At 40.0% G+C, this 20,129-nt stretch overlaps 1 protein-coding gene across 2 annotated transcripts in view; it reads right to left on the reverse strand.

Annotated features, from left to right (window-relative positions):
* GSK3B (glycogen synthase kinase 3 beta) overlaps positions 1–20,129 on the reverse strand; it is a 152,676-nt gene that overhangs the window by 93,797 nt on the left and 38,750 nt on the right. For both annotated transcript variants that reach the window (XM_032997511.2, XM_032997512.2), the window contains exon 2: positions 589–782. In XM_032997511.2, coding sequence (XP_032853402.2) covers positions 589–782 — 194 coding nt within the window. The remainder of the gene's footprint in view (positions 1–588; positions 783–20,129) is intronic.

The raw sequence follows: 20,129 nt of genomic DNA on the forward strand, positions 1-20,129 counted from the left end.
CCATCGGAATAGATTACATTTATAAATCAGATAATGAAGAGAAGTAACTCATCTTCAGTTCAAACAGCCCTGGGCTCAGTATTTGTTATCTTCTTGCTTGGCCTGGGGACTTTCCAATTTACTCAAATACAGCCTTCCACTTTGTAGGTGCAGCAACCAAGAACAAAGCCCAAAGGCTTCTGTTCCTTCCGGCAACTTAATTACTAATGACTGGAGAAGAGTCTACGCTACAAAAAAGTAAGCATAAGACAAGCTTTTCCCTTGTTTCCACAACTCATTGTCTGAAAAATCTAGTCTGGAAACATCACCGCAATAGCGAATCAGGATTTTTAGCTTCCTGTTTTGTACTAATCCAAATCATCCTAACAGTGACTCACAGATTTTCAAGTTAAACTATACCCCTTTACCATAAACCATCTGTTTAATCTTTCATTCTGGAAATTTTTATGGGCATTTATGTGCTCCAATGAAATTGAATTAAAAAAAAAAAAAAAAAAAAGCGCAAAAAATAACCAAAAGCATTGCCATCAAAGACATGGAAAATGAGATAACATTCATAAAATATTCTGAACTTTTGCATAGGCTCACCTTAAATCTTTTGTCTTGCAGGACTTTCTTAATGGCCACAAGCTCTCCTGAATCACAGAGTTTGGCTTGATACACAACACCAAAAGATCCATTTCCAATCACCTTGGTGTCTGTGTAGCTAACTTCTTGTGGTCGGTCAGGTCCTTGTCCAGGAGTTGCCACTACTGTAGTCACTTTGCTGCCATCTTTGTCTCCTGGGAAGCAAAAGATACACAAATAATCAAAATAATGCATAAACAAGATGACCAGCAAGACTGAAACAGAAGAGGGTAAGGTAAAGTTTTAAATCAGCACGTGTATTTCAGTATTATAGAGAAAAATAAAAGACCCCAACAAAATGCAAAGAAAACACTGAGTGTATTTTTAACTGAAATATATTAAATGGTGGCAATTTTCCATCTAAATTATTGCTAACAAAAATATTCCCTTTCCAGAACCATACAGCTCAGCAAAAAAAAGCGAAGCATGATGAAAACAAGTACTTATTTCTACATCTGATTAACGTAAGTGGTATTAAACAATGTTGTTTGTATTACCAAAACGAAGTGTTTCCCTGTATTTTCCTGCAACTGACGAAACCAAATTGTCAGTATATCCTGCAGAGCAGCACTCTGTCCTTAACAGGCGTATATCTGGCAATAAAAACCCGAAGCACTGACAAAGTTTTGTGCAAACCCATCTATGTGTAAAGCTTCAGCTTGCATGCACTAGGAAGCAAAACTTTTGTCAAAGCTGGCTGTGTGCACCTGAAGCAAAATCTAGTCTGCATCGTACCGCGCAGGCCTGCTCCTCCCTTCTCCCATGCCCAGACCTCCTTGCAAAGAACAGCAGCACCCACTGGGGCAGGGGGAGGAAAGGGGACGCGGACAGCGATGGCACACACCTAGCTGGCATTTTGACAAGAACCAGAACGCAGAGAGGGCAACGCGCTCAGGACGCAAGATCGCGGTGGGCGCTGCACAGGTGGAGCGTGCTTCGGTGCGGAGGCAGCGGCCGTGGGTTTCAGCAGTCCACCCGCCAACCACACATCCACCTTTTCTCAGCCGCTTTCCCATCAGAAGGCGACGCCGTTATTTCCTACTCTTAGCACCACTGTTACCGCCAACAGCGTTTCCCCCTTGTTCAAAGTCTGATTTTGTTTGTAACGGCACCAAAGTTTTAGGCATTTTGCAAGCACACAGTGGGCATTTACTGCCCTCGATGGCTCAGGTTACAGAATTGAACGGGGCTGCAAGAAAAAAACAGAATCTGCTGTTCCACAGCAGTCACTTTGCAACTCCACAGAAACTGCACTCAAGAGATGCTCGTCACAGCTGCTGTTTAAGAAACCTCCTTTCCACAACTTCCCCAGGGAGTCTCTTCCAGTCCTTCACTACTCGTGCATTTAGAAAGGTTTTTCCTAACAGGTAGCTCAGATCACTTTTAGTGCAGTTTAGGCCAATCGCTCCTTGTTCCGCTCCCAGAAGGCAGGGAAAACAGCACAGCTACCCCCTGTCCTCTTTCCCCCCCGCTACCTCCTTAAAATATGTGAGGGGTTCTTGAAAAAGAAGTTACTATGATGGACAAGTTATTTCTCTTTGGGGGACTTCTCCCCTCACTGCTAAAAATCCTGCAGGTACGGCACCCAAAACTAGGCCCTGCAGAGGAAGCTTACCTCAGCTCTCACCCAGCATGCTGGCAACTTCTCCTGTCCCACTTACACCACGCTTGTTTGTACAGCCCTGCACAATGTTTGCAGCCTGTGCAATCCTGCAACCTGGTTGATTCAGGATCAGTTTCTGTACCAAACTCCTCTGCAGAGCTGCTGCCTATCCAATCCTTGTTCACTTTCCACTTAGACACCTGATAGCTCTTATCAAAGCCTAATATTCTGCATTTGTCCTGACTGAACTGCATCCAAGGTTACTTAACACACTTTTGCCCGCTTGTCACATCCTTCAAGCAGAGAGTCACCACCAGAAGGAAATCCATTTCATGATGCTTCATGAAGTTTATCTAGCAATCTGGTGAAAAGCAGTGATCCTGTGAGACTGCTTAAAGAATCTGCAAAAAACGATTAAATACGTCATCCTAATTTTACCTTGAGCCTTTTGTTACACTCGAACAAAATAACCAAGCCATTCTGTATGCCTTTCAGGGGATTTCCAGTAGTCCACTGTTTTCTTAGGCTTCTCCTGAGAAAATTAGTTTGAAAACTTCAAAGTCAAGATACGCACATCTACTACTACTTCTTCTATACCTGTAAGATCCAGAAAAGTAGGTCGACTTGGCATGATTTGCTCCTGAAAAACCCACGTTAATTGTTACTCATCTCTTATTTTACCTTTTAGGTTCTTACAAATTGTTTGCTTTTATGCATCCAATTGCTCCATGAAACAAATGAACAAATTAAAGCACATTACTGCTAAGGGTGCCAATTATTTGCCAAGCAACACACAGTAGATCTAGCCCTTCCCCAAAATAAGAGAAGGTGAGATGCAGATTTACACATTTCAGTAAAAAACAGAGAAACAGAACAAAACAAAAGGAGAGTCGAATGTTTGCTCAAAGGGAAAGAGAAGAGCATAGATGTAAGAAGGCTAAAGCTGCATGGAAAATTCACCCTCCTCTTTGATAACTCTAAGAAATAAATGGAAGGAAGCCAAGAAAAGAAAGAAACCCTTTTTTTTTTTTTTTTGTAAACAAGTTGAGAGTGTAATTCTAATAGCAGCTCTGCATTTTATTTGCCCAATTATTCTATGATTAGCATTCTAACTCAGCACACATAAATAGGCAATATCTGCTTTACTGCAACAATTCTCATTTAAAAGTTAATCCCCTACTTCTCCACTTTTTTTTGTGGGGGTGTGTGTATGTGTGTATTTTTTTTATTTGGCCTTGCTCACAAGGCCAGAGTATCAATATTACTGTTAATGAGGTTTGTTCCCTGCCTTCCCAACAAAATCAAGACTACCGAAGTATTAGAAATAAAAAAATTTGTCCTTGGCAGTACTGATTTGAGATTTGAAGTACTTCGTACCAAGAGACCTGCTCCAAGGACACTTTTCAGAACTGCAATTTGCTTAGGGGTCTCCTCAACCCCAAAAGCAAACCCTGAATTTGAGGCCAAATCAGGTGGTTCATCCCAATGTGGCGCTGCATCGACCTGGCCAACTTCTCCAGAGCTAAAATGAGAAGCCAGTCCGCTTTACAGACTTTCCTTTAAGTTCATGGAAAAAAAGCTCCTAACTGAACTTGTTAAAAACTTCAGTGCTTAGAAGTGTAAGCAGGGACTCTCTAATTAGCTGCACCAAGAATTACTTTGTTTCTTCGCCAGAATGTTACAGAGCATTAAGCTTCCTAGGTATTTCTCCCAGTTTCCTTCTTTCAATAAACAGCTTTTACAAACCCACCCACAAGAGACACTGTAAGGACTCCAACCATTTGAAAAAAACAAGCCTGGTAAGAGTTTCGGTTCTATTCCATTACAGACCAGTTGAACCTGAGGGACTGTAGGGGTAAAAGTCACCTTGTACCTTTGACAGCTTTGATCTTGAAGAGTAAAGCATCTCACTGTTTTTCAAAGTATACAAATAATGTGTATTTGTATCAGGGCAGCATCCAGAGGCGCCAAGTCTGCTTTGCCCCTTGTTGCACTACACAGATGTACTGTTCAGAAGACCATATACAGTTTGGGTTATCCCTGGTTTTATTGTTTGGACAGCAAGAGTTGACTTTCCAACCAAACAGCATATAAAGGAGTTCACTAAACAGCTCTGGGAAATACTGATTTTAGCCTCAGTATGACAAAAGATAGCAGAGATGAAACACCCTTTTCCAGCCAGCTTCAGTACCTCCAAATTGAGACTCCTCACAGGAAACACCAAGAAGTATTGTACCCCAGCAAGCCTTAATGAGAAACCTAGACATTTTTCATCTCATCCCTTTCACCTCTTACTTTGTTTCAGACAGTCAGACTTAGTGGCCCCAGTGGAAAAGCACACACAATACCCCTGACACCTTTGATTGTAGGTCTACAATAGAACTAGAGTATTACATTGAAAAACTAAGGAAGTAAGGACAGATCAAACACCAAAATACTAAGCAGCTCTTGCAACACAGGCTCACATCAGAAGAGTCACTAGTATCTGTCCAGAAGCAGCGGCTTTCTGAGGCCGACAGCAATACGACCCAGCTTCACTTTAACAAAAAAGCAGATTCATGTGACTGTACAACCATCATCCATGCAAACCACCTTTGTAACATCCAAGACAGAAGCACATGTAAAAATAAATATCAATCTGTAATACACTTGTATTTGCACTTGGTACATTTCCTGCAAACCCTGAAAGCATTTCCCCACACTGTTTTGATGTTTAACAGCCGTGATATGGCATTTGGGGGTGTTTTTTGGGGAAAAGGTTATTCCAAATGTCTGATGTTCAACTGAAAACAAAATTCAGACATTTTAATTCCCAAATGCTCTTATCTTTCTAGCTCACTTTCCACCTTTAGCACATGATGACCGTATGGGACAAATCACAAGCACTGGGTAAAGTCAGTGGTTTGAAAACAGAGAATAGTTATCAATTTGTGGTAAGAAAAGAACATACTCTGCTTACAAAACTACAGTTTATTACAGCATGAGCACAAGCACTAACTATTTTCCAGTATCTTGGTATAACTTTAGAATGGCTCATGTTGTCATTTTACCTAATGCCAACGGCCGATTACCCTTTCAAGATAATAATAATTCAATTTTGTACAGTCAAAAAAAAAAAAAATGAATATATTCAGTTCTGTCTTCTGTTTATACAATTCACCAATTAAACCAAAATTAACATGGATCAGTATTATTTTAATTAAATATGCATATGATTTGGGAACAAGAGATATGCATCTCAAAAAAAAAAAAAAAAAAAAAGAAAAGAAAAAGAAAACAGTGCCAGATGTTTATCCAAGTGAGACAAGGGATTCTGCTACTGGACAAGCATTTCATCACATAAATACCCCAACACCTCCCGATTCCTACCACTAGCTCAGAGCTGACCATTCTACGTGTGTACTGCATGTTCACTTTTTGCCAGTGCCTAAATGCAGTGGTCCGTCAGTAAAATTCACTTCAGCCCTCAGACACCAGGAAAGATGTCCTTTGCTATTGATCAGAACTCCCCCTATGCTGTCTACTGAATGGGCCTGGAGAAAGTCCAAAATTATGTCTGCCCTCCATCCCTTCAGCTGTGTAGCTTCTGGCCAAGCAGTACAAACGCACATTAATGCACACAGTCGGAGATCTATGATTCTTTTTTCTTTCAACTATACACCCTCTTCCTCCTCTTCTATGTTTTGAAGTTGAAGGGAAGAAACAATGAATTAGTAGGATGTTTACAGCTGCTTTCTCCTTACTTCAAATGCAACCTCAATCCTTTGTGCTGCCTACAAACCCCTCCTCTTCCTCTTTCTTTGACTTTACCTACCTCCTCTTGCTTCCCTCCAGTTGCTGAGCTACTTGCTGGCATGCACACAGGTCCTCCCATTAAAAACAACCTAAGTAACATCTACGTGCTAAAAAAAACCTCACAGACCTACAACACACTCTCTACAATGTCTGAGCTCATGTAGCTGTCCATCTCCACTCAATTCAAACACTTTCACTCATCTGTTTTAATTCCCAGTATCATCCTCCTATTAAGATATGGCTTAATATGAAGTAATTATTGACTACTCCTCCCCTTCCCAAGTTTAAGGCTTCTCCACACTCTTTCACCTTAATTTGCTCAATGTTCAATACAGTCAACAAGTCACTTCCGCAGAAACCCTACACTGCTGGATCTAGCCCCTGGCAATTAAATAGGTTACAACCAGCAGCTGACACAACTATCTATAGAGAAATGAGTGACCAGAAGGCGATGGAAGTCTATCAGAACTGCACTGGCTTTTCTCAGTCATTGATAATTGAGAAGGTCAAAAGATCTGAATAGTTTGTGAAACAAATGTCTTAATAGAAAGCACAAGAAAAATTAGCTGCTAGGATCTGATGCCAACCATCAGATTAGGCTATGAAATAAAACACCTGGCTTCTTCGATATCTGTTAATAGCATGTGAAGGAAGGAGGTCATCAGCTGCTCTGAGAGTCTTCAGTGTGAGCAACATATGCTTGAGGAAATATCCTGCCAGCAGTAGAAATCACAGTGCAAGATGACATTTTCCTAATTATTTTCCCTACTACATTATATTTACAAGGTTAATTTCACAAAATGCTAATAGCAAGTACAAGGGAGAAAATATAAAAATGGTATTCATGAACTGTTTTACTAGACAGCTTCCCTTCTTCATCACTGAGCTGCATGATTTTTACCTAGTGGCAGAAAGAAGATAGAAATGCACATTCAAGGACCAAACCAGAAAAACTCAGGGAATCAAAGAAAGGAGTCTGTCAAAGTACAGTACAGTTTGGTTTTTAAATTTACCCCAAACAAAGGAATACTTGAAATTTCAAAAATAGCTCACGTCAAACATTGAACAAAAGCCTCTAAGTGTGCCAACCATCACCCAGAGATGGCAGAAGCTTTCACTAAATATATATATACACACACACACACACTTGATTTAGCACAGGAAATGTCACCTGACATCTTGACTGTAATTGAATACCACAATAAAAGAATGGCCACAGACGTTACTTGAGATCAGATGAATCTCACGATTTGTATCCAAGGATTTTGGGAGAGCTAGCTAAGAAGTCTGAGAAGTGATGTTGATTTTTTGAAAGGAATCAGAACACTATGAGAACTTAGAAAGTGGATGGGATGGTCCATACGATCCTGTAAATTCGACAACAATTTCAGGTTAAGTACCATAGCAGTTACTTTGATAATGAAAAAGCAGTAATGTGGTTTATAATGACTGGATTATTGGACCCCATACTGTTAAAGAGATTACAGGTTCATTTGGAAAAGAGAGGGAAAAGAAGCACTGATGCAGCAAATGCTGCTTCTGTAGGGTTTCTGACTTGCTATCACATCTGAAATTAATGAAGAAACACATATACAGAAAGAAACATGATTATTAATCAAACTGTAATATGCTAGCCCATAAGTTTCAACATAACTATGATCTAATAAAACACAGTAGAAGACTCATCGGCATTAATTTTTGACCTTGCACTTACAGCTTTTAACAACAACCTGAAAGATAAGCAATGAAGTTCTCAGCCACAAGATTAAAAGAGCAACGCACAGGGTAGAGATCAATGAAAAAGCAGACGGCCTCCCTTTGTAGCCCAGGCACAAATTAAGCAGAGGGATCCAGGACCCAAAGCGATAGGCCATACAGCCAATCCAAGTAAAGCCATCAGTTCTCACTTGCAAACCATCCTGGCACAGACGGAAACACCTAAACACACTGTTGCTACTGAGACCTAAAGCACTCCTTAGATGTATAAATGCCGGGGAACATCAGCCAGGAAACAAGAGTTATTTCCTATTGGGTATCCATGCAACAGCTACTGAAATAGTGCACCCACTCTGATAGATAAAATTCCGGAGTGATGACTCAAAACACTAGAGATTCAGAAAGAACCACGGATATCATAAGGTCAGAAAAATACATTACTTGAGACTTTAAGAGCTCAAACAATTTAAGTCAAAGAGAGAAAGCTGGAGGATTATATCTAAAAGCTACCCGTTTAAGGGACAGACATTTCAGAGAGGGTTCTGATCTGCAGGTGGAGAAGATATTGCACATAATGACTAGAAATAGAAATTGGAGAAGTTTGGGACACAACTGTGGGTGTACAAAATTAATAAGGAAATTATGTTTTCTAGAAACCTCTGAAAGTTAAGGCTCTTTTACAATATAGATTTTTATTTTAGATCAGAATCTTTTCTAAAGCACACAGTACAGCTGAACTGCAAGGCTTGAAATAAGGAAGACTACACAAAATGAACATAATGACTGTCTGGGTCTTAAGAAGGTCAGAAAGGTTCAATACCTACATAAACCATTTTTTTCTACCCAGCACTAATGCAATGGTGTCATAGCTCAACACCAAATATGCTGCATTACATGACAGTCAAAACCTACTGTTTTTCTCTAAACCGAATACAAAGTGATAAACGATGAAAAGGAAAAGCAGTCATTCCTTGGCTTTATTGTTAATGATCAAATGATGGTCACAGTTACTTATGTGTCAGTTCACTTTTGTTTGGTTCAATCCAGAGACAACTAATCAGGACAAATTTTCAGCAGCAACTGCCAAGCCAAAGACCACTCTGGTAAAAGGCTTTGAAACACTCCACCCTGAAATCAAAGTTGACATTGCCTCCAGCTGGACACAAATGAAGGAAGAAAAAAAGAATAGTCATTCCACTTGCACCAAATGATAGTAAAGCTTTTTAGATGTCAATCAATCAATTTCAAAACCTTCCGGGAGGCGAAACCTCTAACTCCCAAAAACTGTTGGCACCTCTGCATTTTGCTCAACAGCTTCTAAAATGGCAATACAAATTCAAAGTGCTAAACTTATGCAAGAGACAGCTGGAAAAGAGAGTAAAAAGTCAACGCGATAGGAGTGACTGACTTCTGTCTAGTAAAACAAACTATACCACCACTACAAAATAAGCAGTAACAGCTCAGAAGGAAAACATAACTTTACTATAAAAATGAAATACTGTGTAACTCAACTGACCTCCATCTTCATGCCTTTTTGAGGTCAGTCTGTCACAAGGAAAATGAAACTAAGTATATTTCCAGGAAAGTATGACAGGTAATGACATGATTCATATGCCTATATTTGACATAACACATAAAATTACATCAAGATGCAGGGAGTTACTGTGTGTTTAGGGTTTTTTTTCCTATTACTTATCTGTTGGAGAAAAAAAAAAATTAATTCTAAAATTTAACTAAAGGAATAGCATCTGGCTTTACCGCATATCAATTCAGTCATTCCAAATGCCATTGGAGCTTTAAGTCTCCGTTTAGAGGTAATTATAGTTTTTTTAGAGGGGGGCATTCAATTCACTTTCTTTGAAAGCTCAGTGCTAAACTGTAAACAAGCCTTTAAAAAATGAACAGGGTATTTAGCAGGCCCCAGAACATTTACATGATAAGCTTGTTAAAATGTCCACTACAAGGTCACATGAAGCTCTAAGACACTGACTTTCGACAGGTTTTTAGATCTTAGTTAAGGAAGCCAAAGCAATCACAGCACATTGACCATGCAGTTGTGCTAGTCGACCCCAGCACAAGCTTGACTCTGCACAATTTAAAAAACAAACCAAAATCATAAGAGGAAAAAGGATGGGAAGAGCCCTGTTGGTCTAGCTGGGATGCCTATCACACTGGCCATCAGATGACCTCCCCTGGATCCAACTATGGCAGATGGGATTCCAACAGCCAGCTGCTTAAATTGGCCACCACAAAATCCCAGCAGGTTGCCATCCCATTCACTAAACCAAGCAGCTGAATCCAAAAGGGATGTTTACTTGCAATGTCTGAAGAAAAAATTCTTCACCTTACTAAGGCCTGCCTGCCTTCCACTGCATAAGGGGGTGCCCACACCTTTCTGAGGCACATCAAGGGCTTGTGTTAACCATTTTGGTAACACGTATCTTGCTTTAAGTATTCTTTCTGTCATGGCAAACAGACCAACACAGTAAATGTCTAAGCAAGAGAGCTTTCTCAAACTGCAGTTAACACCAAGGTGGGGGCAAAACCCTGCCCTACTACCTTAGGGAACAGCATTCAAAGAAGGTGGTTGTGTTTTGTGTGGTTTTTTGTTTGGTTTTTTTTTTTTTTTTTTTTTTTTTTCCCTCCTGTGATTAAACAAAATATCCACCAGCATGCATATACTTAAATTTCTGCTTTGGAAAAAAAGTACAGAAACATATAATTAAGGTAATCTAAACACTGGCTGCCGGTGGGGTTTCATAAGTAGTCTCATGCTCATTAACAAGTTATTTTTAGTAGGCACTCTTTCTGTTCTCCTCTCTCCCCACCCACACACAGATGAACCCACCCCACGAAGGTTATTTAGCTATATAAATCAACTTTAAATTTAGATAAGGTGATCCCACAGATTAGGAAGTGGGTACTGAAGCGATCATAACAGCATTTGTTTTATAATCTCAGGTCAAGTCATTCCTGCCCCAAAGAGCTTACAGATTAAAAGCAGCACAAGAGACAAGGACAGAGATAGGGAGTGAACAGAAACAGTATGACAACATCATTTTAGCATGAAACTGTGGCTTCAACAGTATCCCACTTTTGCTGTATAGCTCTGAGTTAATTGTTAGCTGAGAAATTCAGCCTATACAGTACTGTGATTTCTTATTTGAAGTTTCCTTTAGTTGCCCCTCCCTCTTACATCATCAGGGGACATGATTTAGCAAACATTTGCCAAAGACAACTATAGCAGTTCAGCTGACACGTAATAACTTATAAAACCCCTGTAACTGAGCCCTGACAGGGCACTGGAGAACCCCAAGTTGCAAACAGATCGTATTTACCCACTTGTTCGTGCCATTCAACAGTTGACCCTCAAGGAGTCTATCAGCATCTTCTAGCAAGGCTGATACAGTGAATCCATCACTGGGCACCTACTGACATGCCTACTTTAAGGGCACTGTCAGAGGCTCCAAATCTTCCTCCCCTCAAAGACAAACAAATGATAAACAGCACGTTTGGGGAATTTCTGGAAGGCCTACAATCTTCCCATCAAAATATCTGGTATGACCTGTAAATCCTTCACTGAAGTAGTTTCTTGTAAACCACTTAGGTAGTAGGCTGCCTACTTCTTGGAGACCTCCCTGGCTCAGTTTTAACTGCATTTATTAGCTTTTGAATCCAGTTAAAAAGTACATAATGTCACCAAGCCAAATACATCTCCGATCCCTAGGAACAGAAATCATCACTGTTTTTTCCTTTTCACTCTCTCTCTCTGCACTCACTAAGAGGTTTCTAATGCACAAGACTGTACCATTAAGCAAAACCCACAGAACAGCCAATTGCAGTAGCTACAGGATGCTGAGACCCTCCCTACCACACACTTGCGCAAAATGAAGAGTATCTTAATATATCATAGAGGGAATCTCCATTCTTCTATTGCAGTTTAAATAAGAAATCTTTCAGTGGTGTTTTTTACAGCAGTGCTTAAGTATCAAGTGTGAATAGGACCCCACTGCACTAGGCACAGCAGCGGGAATAAGAGATGGTTCCTGCCCCAGCACGCCTGCAGCCCATCCTGAAGCACAGACAGACCGACCTAGGCAGAGACAGTACAGCCCACAGCGGAAACAGTATAATAGCCAGTTGTTTCAGGCAAGTGCCACAGTTATTTGAAGAGGAAGGAAGGAAGGAAGGAATGAAGAAAAGACCCAAAAGAAAATAGACTAAAAAAAAAGAGAAAAAAGTGAAGGTAAGGAACAGCAGAGAGGCAGGGGGGGCAACCAAAAACAGGAAAAAAAAAAAAAAAAAAAAACCAAACAAACCACACACACACACAAAAAAAAAAAATTTAAAAAGAACACACAAAAAAAAATAATACCCCAAAACCAAAAAACCCAAAGAACATCAGAACCATACTAAACAGAGTAAAAGCAGAGAGAAGCAGAAGCAAGAACAGGGATTCAAAGGAGAGAAGAGAATTTGGAGCAGGACTACTATCAGATTAACACAGGGCAGAGAGCCCCCAGACGAGCTCTGCAACTGCACAAGGCACTTGCTGTCACCCCCACTGCCGGCAGCCAAGGTCAGCAGAGCTTCCCAGTAGTTCCCTGTGGCCTCTGCAACCCCTGCCAGACTGTGGAGCTGGGGAGGAAAGAACAGGGCAAGCAGCATGTAGTTCCACATCTGCTGGAGTTTCCTTGGCAGGGTCCCTTCTAACTGACTGCTGCAGTTATCTGCCACAGCATCTGATCCTTGTCGCAATGCTGCACTCTCAAACCTCATTTTGGTTTGGTTTTTTTTTGTTTTTTTTTTTTTTTTTGTCTAAAAGAGCAATTTCTGTATTTATCAGTAAGATAGGTGGTCTTGAAAACCCAGATGCAATGAACAGTAACACCCACTTGATCCTGTGGAGTTTTCCTGGGAGGTCAGAGGACCAAACTCTCCCCCCAGCCAGAGTCCTGGGTTCCAACACATTTTTCTACTCTCCAGGACAAGGACTCTACTTTTTGCTTTGCAATTTCTACCTTCTGCCAAGTACCCCACAATTAGTTTCTGCCCTACTAGAACCTGATATATTTTTTTTACTCTCCACCCTCACTGAACATGGGACAGAAATACAGAATGTACTTGTCATGCTATTCCCTGCAAGACCAGGAAATAGCATCACAGCCCTAGAGTCCAACCTAGAGAAGGAATCAGACTGAGAGCAAAATCAGTGAGAAACAGGTTCTCTGGAATCTGATACAGCAGCCAAAATCCAGAGAGAAAGACAAACGAAGCTAGTTACAAAAAGACATTCATTTGATGCCTATCTTTTAACGATGGAGGAAGAATAAGAAAATTGCCAGCTGTTCAGAACCAACATCCACTTTGGGTGGGAAATAAAGTGTGGGGGGGAAATAAGTCAAAAAGTGAGTAGGAGCTGATCTGAATCCCTATAACAAACAGTGACCTGGGGTTGAACACCATTCTAAGAGTGAAAGGGGCATTGAAGCCATTTCTACAGAGTAAAATCAAGTTGTGCTACACTGTTCAATTCATGCTGCAGAACACAGACCAGCTCTAAGACTACACAGTCTCCACATCTGTCCCAAGCTACTGCTTTATATTATGCCACAAAATCGCACAGAAACGGAATAAATCAGTTCAGGTTAAAGATAGTTTTGAATTAAAGGAGAGCATTATCTCAATTAACATTAAGAAACTGTAGGCATGCCATCAGTGCAATGCAGATATTCTCCATGGCAGGAATAGCTATCTTGGTGAAGGTTCTCTCATTACAGATGAAACAGCATTTTAGAAGCTAGGTGCATAAGCTTTTCATTCTTGGCAAGTGTTGCTTATTTATTTATTTATTTATTTTTAAAGTAATAGAAGTAGTAGGTCAAGAAGAGCAAGAGAACTGAGTGTTGGACATGTCTAAAGCTATTTAAGGTAACCAGAGAAACTACAGTTCATTTTTACATTATACATAATCTGATCAAAGTGGGGACTACTGCCAAAAAGGATGGTCTTGCTTCCCACCTTCACAGTCTTGCCACTGCAAACTGGCAATCTCGTAGCCTGAGGATGACTCAGTTTAGCTTACTAATCTGACAAACTAATCCATCTCCAAAATAAAACAAGCTTCGAACCAGCAAGCTGAACCGACTCATCTTGAGGACAGGCAGTTGTTAGATCTGATAAGTGGAAGAATGGAAAACAAGACTGTTCCTTACTGTCTGTATTCCCAGGTAAACTGCGCTAAATTTAACATAAAACCACACCCTTTGACTCAACAGCACCGTGGACCTGCAGCCTGCAAAGGAAGCTGCCTTCTAAAGGGTGGCGCTGGTCCTCCCAGCCTTCCTCGGGCCCTGACATAGCTCTGTGCTGGTACCAGCTATCAAACAGTTGCTATCAGAGGGTAAGAGGGATCAAAACTGCATCCGGAGGATCAAAACTCCCTGCCCTGATTCACCCCACAGCAATGCGAGTGCTCGGGCCGGCAGAGGAAGGAGATGGAAGCAGGCAATAAGGCCAGAGCCATTCTTCAAGACGACGGCCTGCCTCAAACTGCAGGCTTGGGCAAACCAAAGGAGAGCACCTGGGCACCACATCCACTGCTTCCTCAAAGCAAAACACTAGCCCACACTGTCAAACAACTGACTAATACTTCAATCATGGTTTTAAAAACAAACAATAAAATTGTTACATTACACCAGCATAGTCATTTATTCTGGACAGTAACTATCCTGCCTTAAAATGCGTACTTTAGCTAATAGAAAGTATTATTTTCTCCTCAAGCTTCTTAAACCCATTAATAAGTTTATTTTTCCTCCCTTGGAAACAATACACTTACTTCAATAAGACTTTTTTCCCCAGTGAAATGGACAATAATGTAATTCAAACTACACAAAGTGTTTCCAAATATTTTATTGCAATATACAGATTTTACTAAAACAAAATCCTACACAATGGGAATTATTTTTCTCCACAAAGACAAACATGAACAAAAGGAATATTTCTCCTCGTAAGAATGAGCCCAGACATCTGGGGATTCAATCCACTTCTGCCAGCACATGAGCAGATAGAGGCTTTCAGGGACAATCTCTGTACAAGTGGCTGAAATTCTCAAGACTGTTCCTGTAATTGTTTAAGAAAGACTGCTGGAGCTTGAAATCCTAAAATAGAGACAGGTATATCTGGAAAGAGGGAGAGGAAAGCAGCACTCTTTTAGCAAAACTTCCTCTCAATTATGCAGGCAAGAAGAAAAATAACTAGCAAAAACAGACTTCTCTCAAACTCTGTTAGTTTCCATGCCAGACAAATAGAGTATCACTTTTGAAGATACAATTAAGCAGAAAATAAGTGATACTAAGTAGAAGATAAGTCTAAAAACATGAGAGCAAGTTTTGAGAAATTCAACATTTATATATGTCTGCAAAAGTTGCATACCTCTCCAGAAGTGGAGGTTTTTCAAGGGCTGCTGTTCCAAATCTATGTAGGTTTTAAAAGCACCTAAGGCTTTCTTGGCAGCAGTGCAGCAAGTTTTCTTAATCAGAAGTTTCTCTTCGAGATGAGAAAACAGACCAAGGTCTCAACACTGCTAGCTCTTCTTTCTCTTCTTACATATACCCTCATCCCCTAGGAATCTCAAGAAAGATAAACCAGCCATTATGAAGCCAAGACTGTGGGTATATGCAAAAGATTTCCATTTCTAGAAGGTGGTAATGGAGCCTATTATTTCTCTACTGCTGCTATGACTGGAGAATAATGGCAATGCTTTATCTTGGTCCAGGTAAAGAAGCTACTTTCAATGCAGAAATACAGACATCCATCTCAGAGGACAGTAAAGACAGAGCAGCAGTCTAATGTTCTTCTGCAGACAAGCGTTTATATACCTGGCTCAGAAGACAGTAACTAACAAAGCACTTTGAAGAATACAATTCCTTTATTAGAAAGGCTCAGATAGAGGAAAGATACTCAAAGACTGTATCTATCAAGATAAAGGAAGCATATAAGAGAGAAAGCACAGGTTCATCTACCCCATTTTCCCATCTCCTACAGCAGCAAACAGCAAGTGTTCAAGGAAGAGTATAAAACAGGACAAGCTTGCAGGGACAGCTATCCCAGCACACTCTCCCACCCCCCAGCTATAGGTGGCTTGGGAACTTCCCAAGCCAGAGGCAGTATCTCTGGGTTTTTCTTTCTGACTTTGCAAACCCAGCCCAAGATCTGAAGATACTACATGCAATAAGCCAACCAATCATTTCTGAACAGGCATGAGGAGAAGTGACATATCTAAAGCCTATCAGTGTTAGGACAATCTGCTAGAGAGCTGAAATTTTATCTCAACATCTACAGTAGCAAGTAGTGACAATTCTGTTCAAAGCCCAAGATGGCTAAGGCATGTGCATACTAGACAGCATCCAGGCACTTTTTACTATGCAGGATTGGTCTTCACCCTGTTCAGAAATACATCTTTCACCTTGGGATTGGACAGAAACAATATTACATAAAATTGACTGACATCTTTAGACAGACTAAATGAGATCAGAAACACTTCGCATGAACTGGGAACAGCAGCAGATCACAATAAAACAATATATAGATCAAGTAGTGTTGATTTAGATTTGAGAAGAAAGTCATCCTTGGAAAGGAGTGTATAGAATATGCCTGAATACTTGCATTTTGGTGGAGACAGGAAGCAGAGCCTTGAATAGAAGTTATTTTCCACAGTAGCAGCCATTCACCCACAAATCCACAGTGAAATTATATTAAGACATTACAGCCTGGCACTGTAGCAGAGATAATGAATGCATAAATCAAACTTATCACACAGGAATTTCAGCAAAAGGCAAGATGAAACTCATCATCTTAAAAAGCCATGGCAAAGAACAACAGAAAAAGTAGAAAGTTTTGCTTATGTTTCAGTTTAGATAAAGTTATTACAAAATACACTTTTTTTTTTCTTCCTTTAGCAAAAACATTCTTCTGAATAGACATGTTTTTCTCACAATCAAATCAGTAATTGTCCTCTATCTGCCAAGAAATGAACCCAGGATTCTGTTTTCCTTTATACTTACATATAAGAAAACATCTAATATTTCACTTTACATCCTTGGTAAATCAAACAGCGCTACAATTCAGTGTGCAATTAAGAAGAAACAGCTCTTTTCCCAGTATTTTCTTTGAAAGAGTGACATGTAATTGAGTTGGTACACTGTTTTGGCATTAGTGATAATTTTTTCAAAATACTTATTTCCTCTGTAAGATGACCTGAAAACACGATCTACCTTTTAATCTAATTATTACCCCTCCTAGTTTATCACATCCGAAGAGTCTGACAGCTGACATGGCAGATATAAACTACTAAAAGTAATGCATGCTGCCTGCATCACAAATGAAGGGACAAAGAAAAGCCTTTAGATATTTTTTAATATATTGCTCAACATCAGAGGAAGGGGTTAATGTGTGGGTTCATCAAAATTAGATGGTTGGGAAATATTAAAGATTAAACTCATCCCCTTTCCAACATCAAAGATTATGGCAATACTGACATTACTCAAAGACACATCTTTTAGTTTAATGATTGATTATCATCTATCCCAACGATGGATCTTAATCTACTTTTACTCTTGGCTCATTTGACCAGGCAGCAGAACTATTCCTCAAAGTTAGAATCCGATGAAGAAATAGACAGAAGACATCACACTTGTTCACGATGAATAGATTGGTTTCCTCCATAATTCCAAGTACTTCAAAAGGTCTCTTCATCACTAAATAATCTAGACACAAAATTATGCCTCAAGATTGGAAAGCCAAGGCATTTTATTACAGCAGTAGAAATTGTATCCTGAAGGATCCTTACAGGGACCTGTGGCCTTTAAGACTTGGAAGCAGAAAGTTGCTTATGCAACAAGAGAGCACTGTCGAATTAACTATACGGTCATTTCTTAAAACCGAGAAGTTAATTATTTCCTTGATTTATTAAAACAGAAAGATCTACAGCTAAGATAAGAACACATTCCCCTCACACAGCCTTTGCAAACTGACTGGGAATAAAAAACATAAAGCATCTTAGGTCTTTGCACTAATCTAAGAAACATCACTCAGTAAAACATCAGTCACTGGAACAGAGGGTTAGCATTCACAGGTTTTCACACAATTAAAAAAAAGGCATCATGTGAATACCACTTCAGTGGTTTTAAACATAAGAAATAAGTTATGTATGCACTGGCTTTTAATAGTTGTAATCTACTCCTCTTAATTTCACAATCCATCCTCCTACCATCTGCCCCATCAAGATATAGAAGTCCCCACAGAAGCCACACAAGTCAGACCAATGCAGCATCATCTGCAAAATACACTCAGATTAAGAGGAAAAATCTGTAGCCATGTTCAACACAACGTATTAACTCAGACAATCCATCTTTCAAAAAAACCACACTAAGCCAGACTGATCATGGAAAAAAAACATTTATCAGGAGTTCTCCTTTGTTTAATATACAGCTGACTGTAAGCTTCCAACTGCCAAGTTGAGCTCCACGGTTTTATCATCATCCCCATCTCCAATGGGATGGCTCTGCTTCAGCACTAGAACAACTCTTTCAAGTAGTCACACTCTGGTCCAATGTACTTCAATTATACAAGTATACATTCTTTTCATTTCCATTACTTCCGTTTTAGCATCAACAGTGACAATCTGAATGTACCAAAGGTTATTTCAAGCAAAAAAGCAATCTGCCATCTTCCATATTTCCTATCAGGATTTAATAATGACTTACTGTCACCAACACAAGTCTTTCTAAATCAAAGCAATGTTACAGGAGTTCAATATTCTATTCTATTACCCTATGGCCACCAGCCAACATTTACTGCATATTACGTATTAGCACCTAAACAATGACACTGTACCAAAAAAGGGAGCAACTAGCTTCATGCAAGTAGCATTGCAATCGTCACGGTAGCTGCAACTGTGAAGTATTTTTGTATGAAAAACATGGCTCGGGCTCCTAATTTACTGTTTTTACATACAGCTGATTGTGTAGTTACACATTGCTTTTCTCTGGTAGCTAAATCAGATTAAGAAGTCTCCCACACACCGTGGCAGCTTATTCCTCTCCTTACTACCATAATTCATCACACACTAAATCATGCTGATGAAACTGTTTGTGTGGCTATGCTATCAATGAAGTAATCTGGGAAGGAAACCAAGCTATGTTTTTTATTAAAAAACACACTTGCAAATCTGGATCATCTCACTGATTGGGTTCACAGCACAGCTGTGGAAGAAACTAACATGGGGGACTGAACAGGTCAGGGTCAGGCAGGAAAACAAGATCAGCCTTCCCACCAGGAAAACTAATGTAAATCTGTACTCAAAGAAAAGCAGCAAGGGGTTAGAGGTTTGTCAGCCTTAACACAGGTAACTGCCACTATAAGAATGGACCTACCTTTAACCCAAGTGTTAGGAGCAGATCAGCATTTGCTTTTTTAAACAAAAAAAAAAATGCAGTATTAATAGAACTGTAAGTCTTATACACATTTACATGAAGCCACGTGCCTCAGTTAGGTCTAATATGCCATGTAACTTAGTACAGCTAAAGTCTGCAGAACTGCTCTAGTTATAATTGAGTTTTCACTTCACACTATCTAAACCTGGGCATACTGGGTCAGGAGAAGAAACTTATTACTTGCAGAACTTGAAAGAAACCTTTGATAAATGGCCTGGCGGGCTCTCCAAGAAAAGACTCCAGTGGGAATCTTAAGAGCTACAGACTGGTAAATGTGATCTCCATCCATGGCAAGATTGCAGATATAATGGCATAACAACCTGCTGGGATAAGTTGAATATGGATTTGACAAAGAGAAACCCTGCTGACACTCCAAGCAAACAGGTAAAAGGCATCCAAGGAAAATACATACTTGGACTTTCAAAAAGCCCAGGCTGCTTCCTTAACAGTCTGTGGCAAGAAGTCGAGTTGTCTGGTTATAGAGGAAAGGTTCATTTACAGGCGGAAAACTGTCTAAAAATCTAGGAAGCAAGGATAAGACTTAATAGTCAACTTTCCACTATGGAGAAGAGTCAATAGTGGAGCTGACTTGGCAGCATTGCTAGGACTCCTTCCATTCAGCATCTTCACTGACCTGGATAGAAGTGCACAGTGAAATTCTCCAAGTTTGCAGATACAGCTAAACGTTTTCACGTCAGCCAGCCACAATGGCAATGACTACAGACTCTAGGACTCCACTAAACCAGGTAAGAAAAGTGTGGTAGATGAGCTTCAGTGCACACAGATCTAAAAGAATACATATAGGGAGGGGAGGGAAATTAAGTTGTGTTTTCATGCTTAATTTATAGCTGGAGTTTACAATTCAAAAAAGTGATCTTGGAGTCACTGTCAAC

Source organism: Tyto alba, unplaced genomic scaffold (assembly GCF_018691265.1).
Source record: "Tyto alba isolate M040663 unplaced genomic scaffold, T.alba_DEE_v4.0 Super-Scaffold_14, whole genome shotgun sequence".
NCBI classification, from domain to species: Eukaryota; Metazoa; Chordata; class Aves; order Strigiformes; family Tytonidae; genus Tyto; species Tyto alba.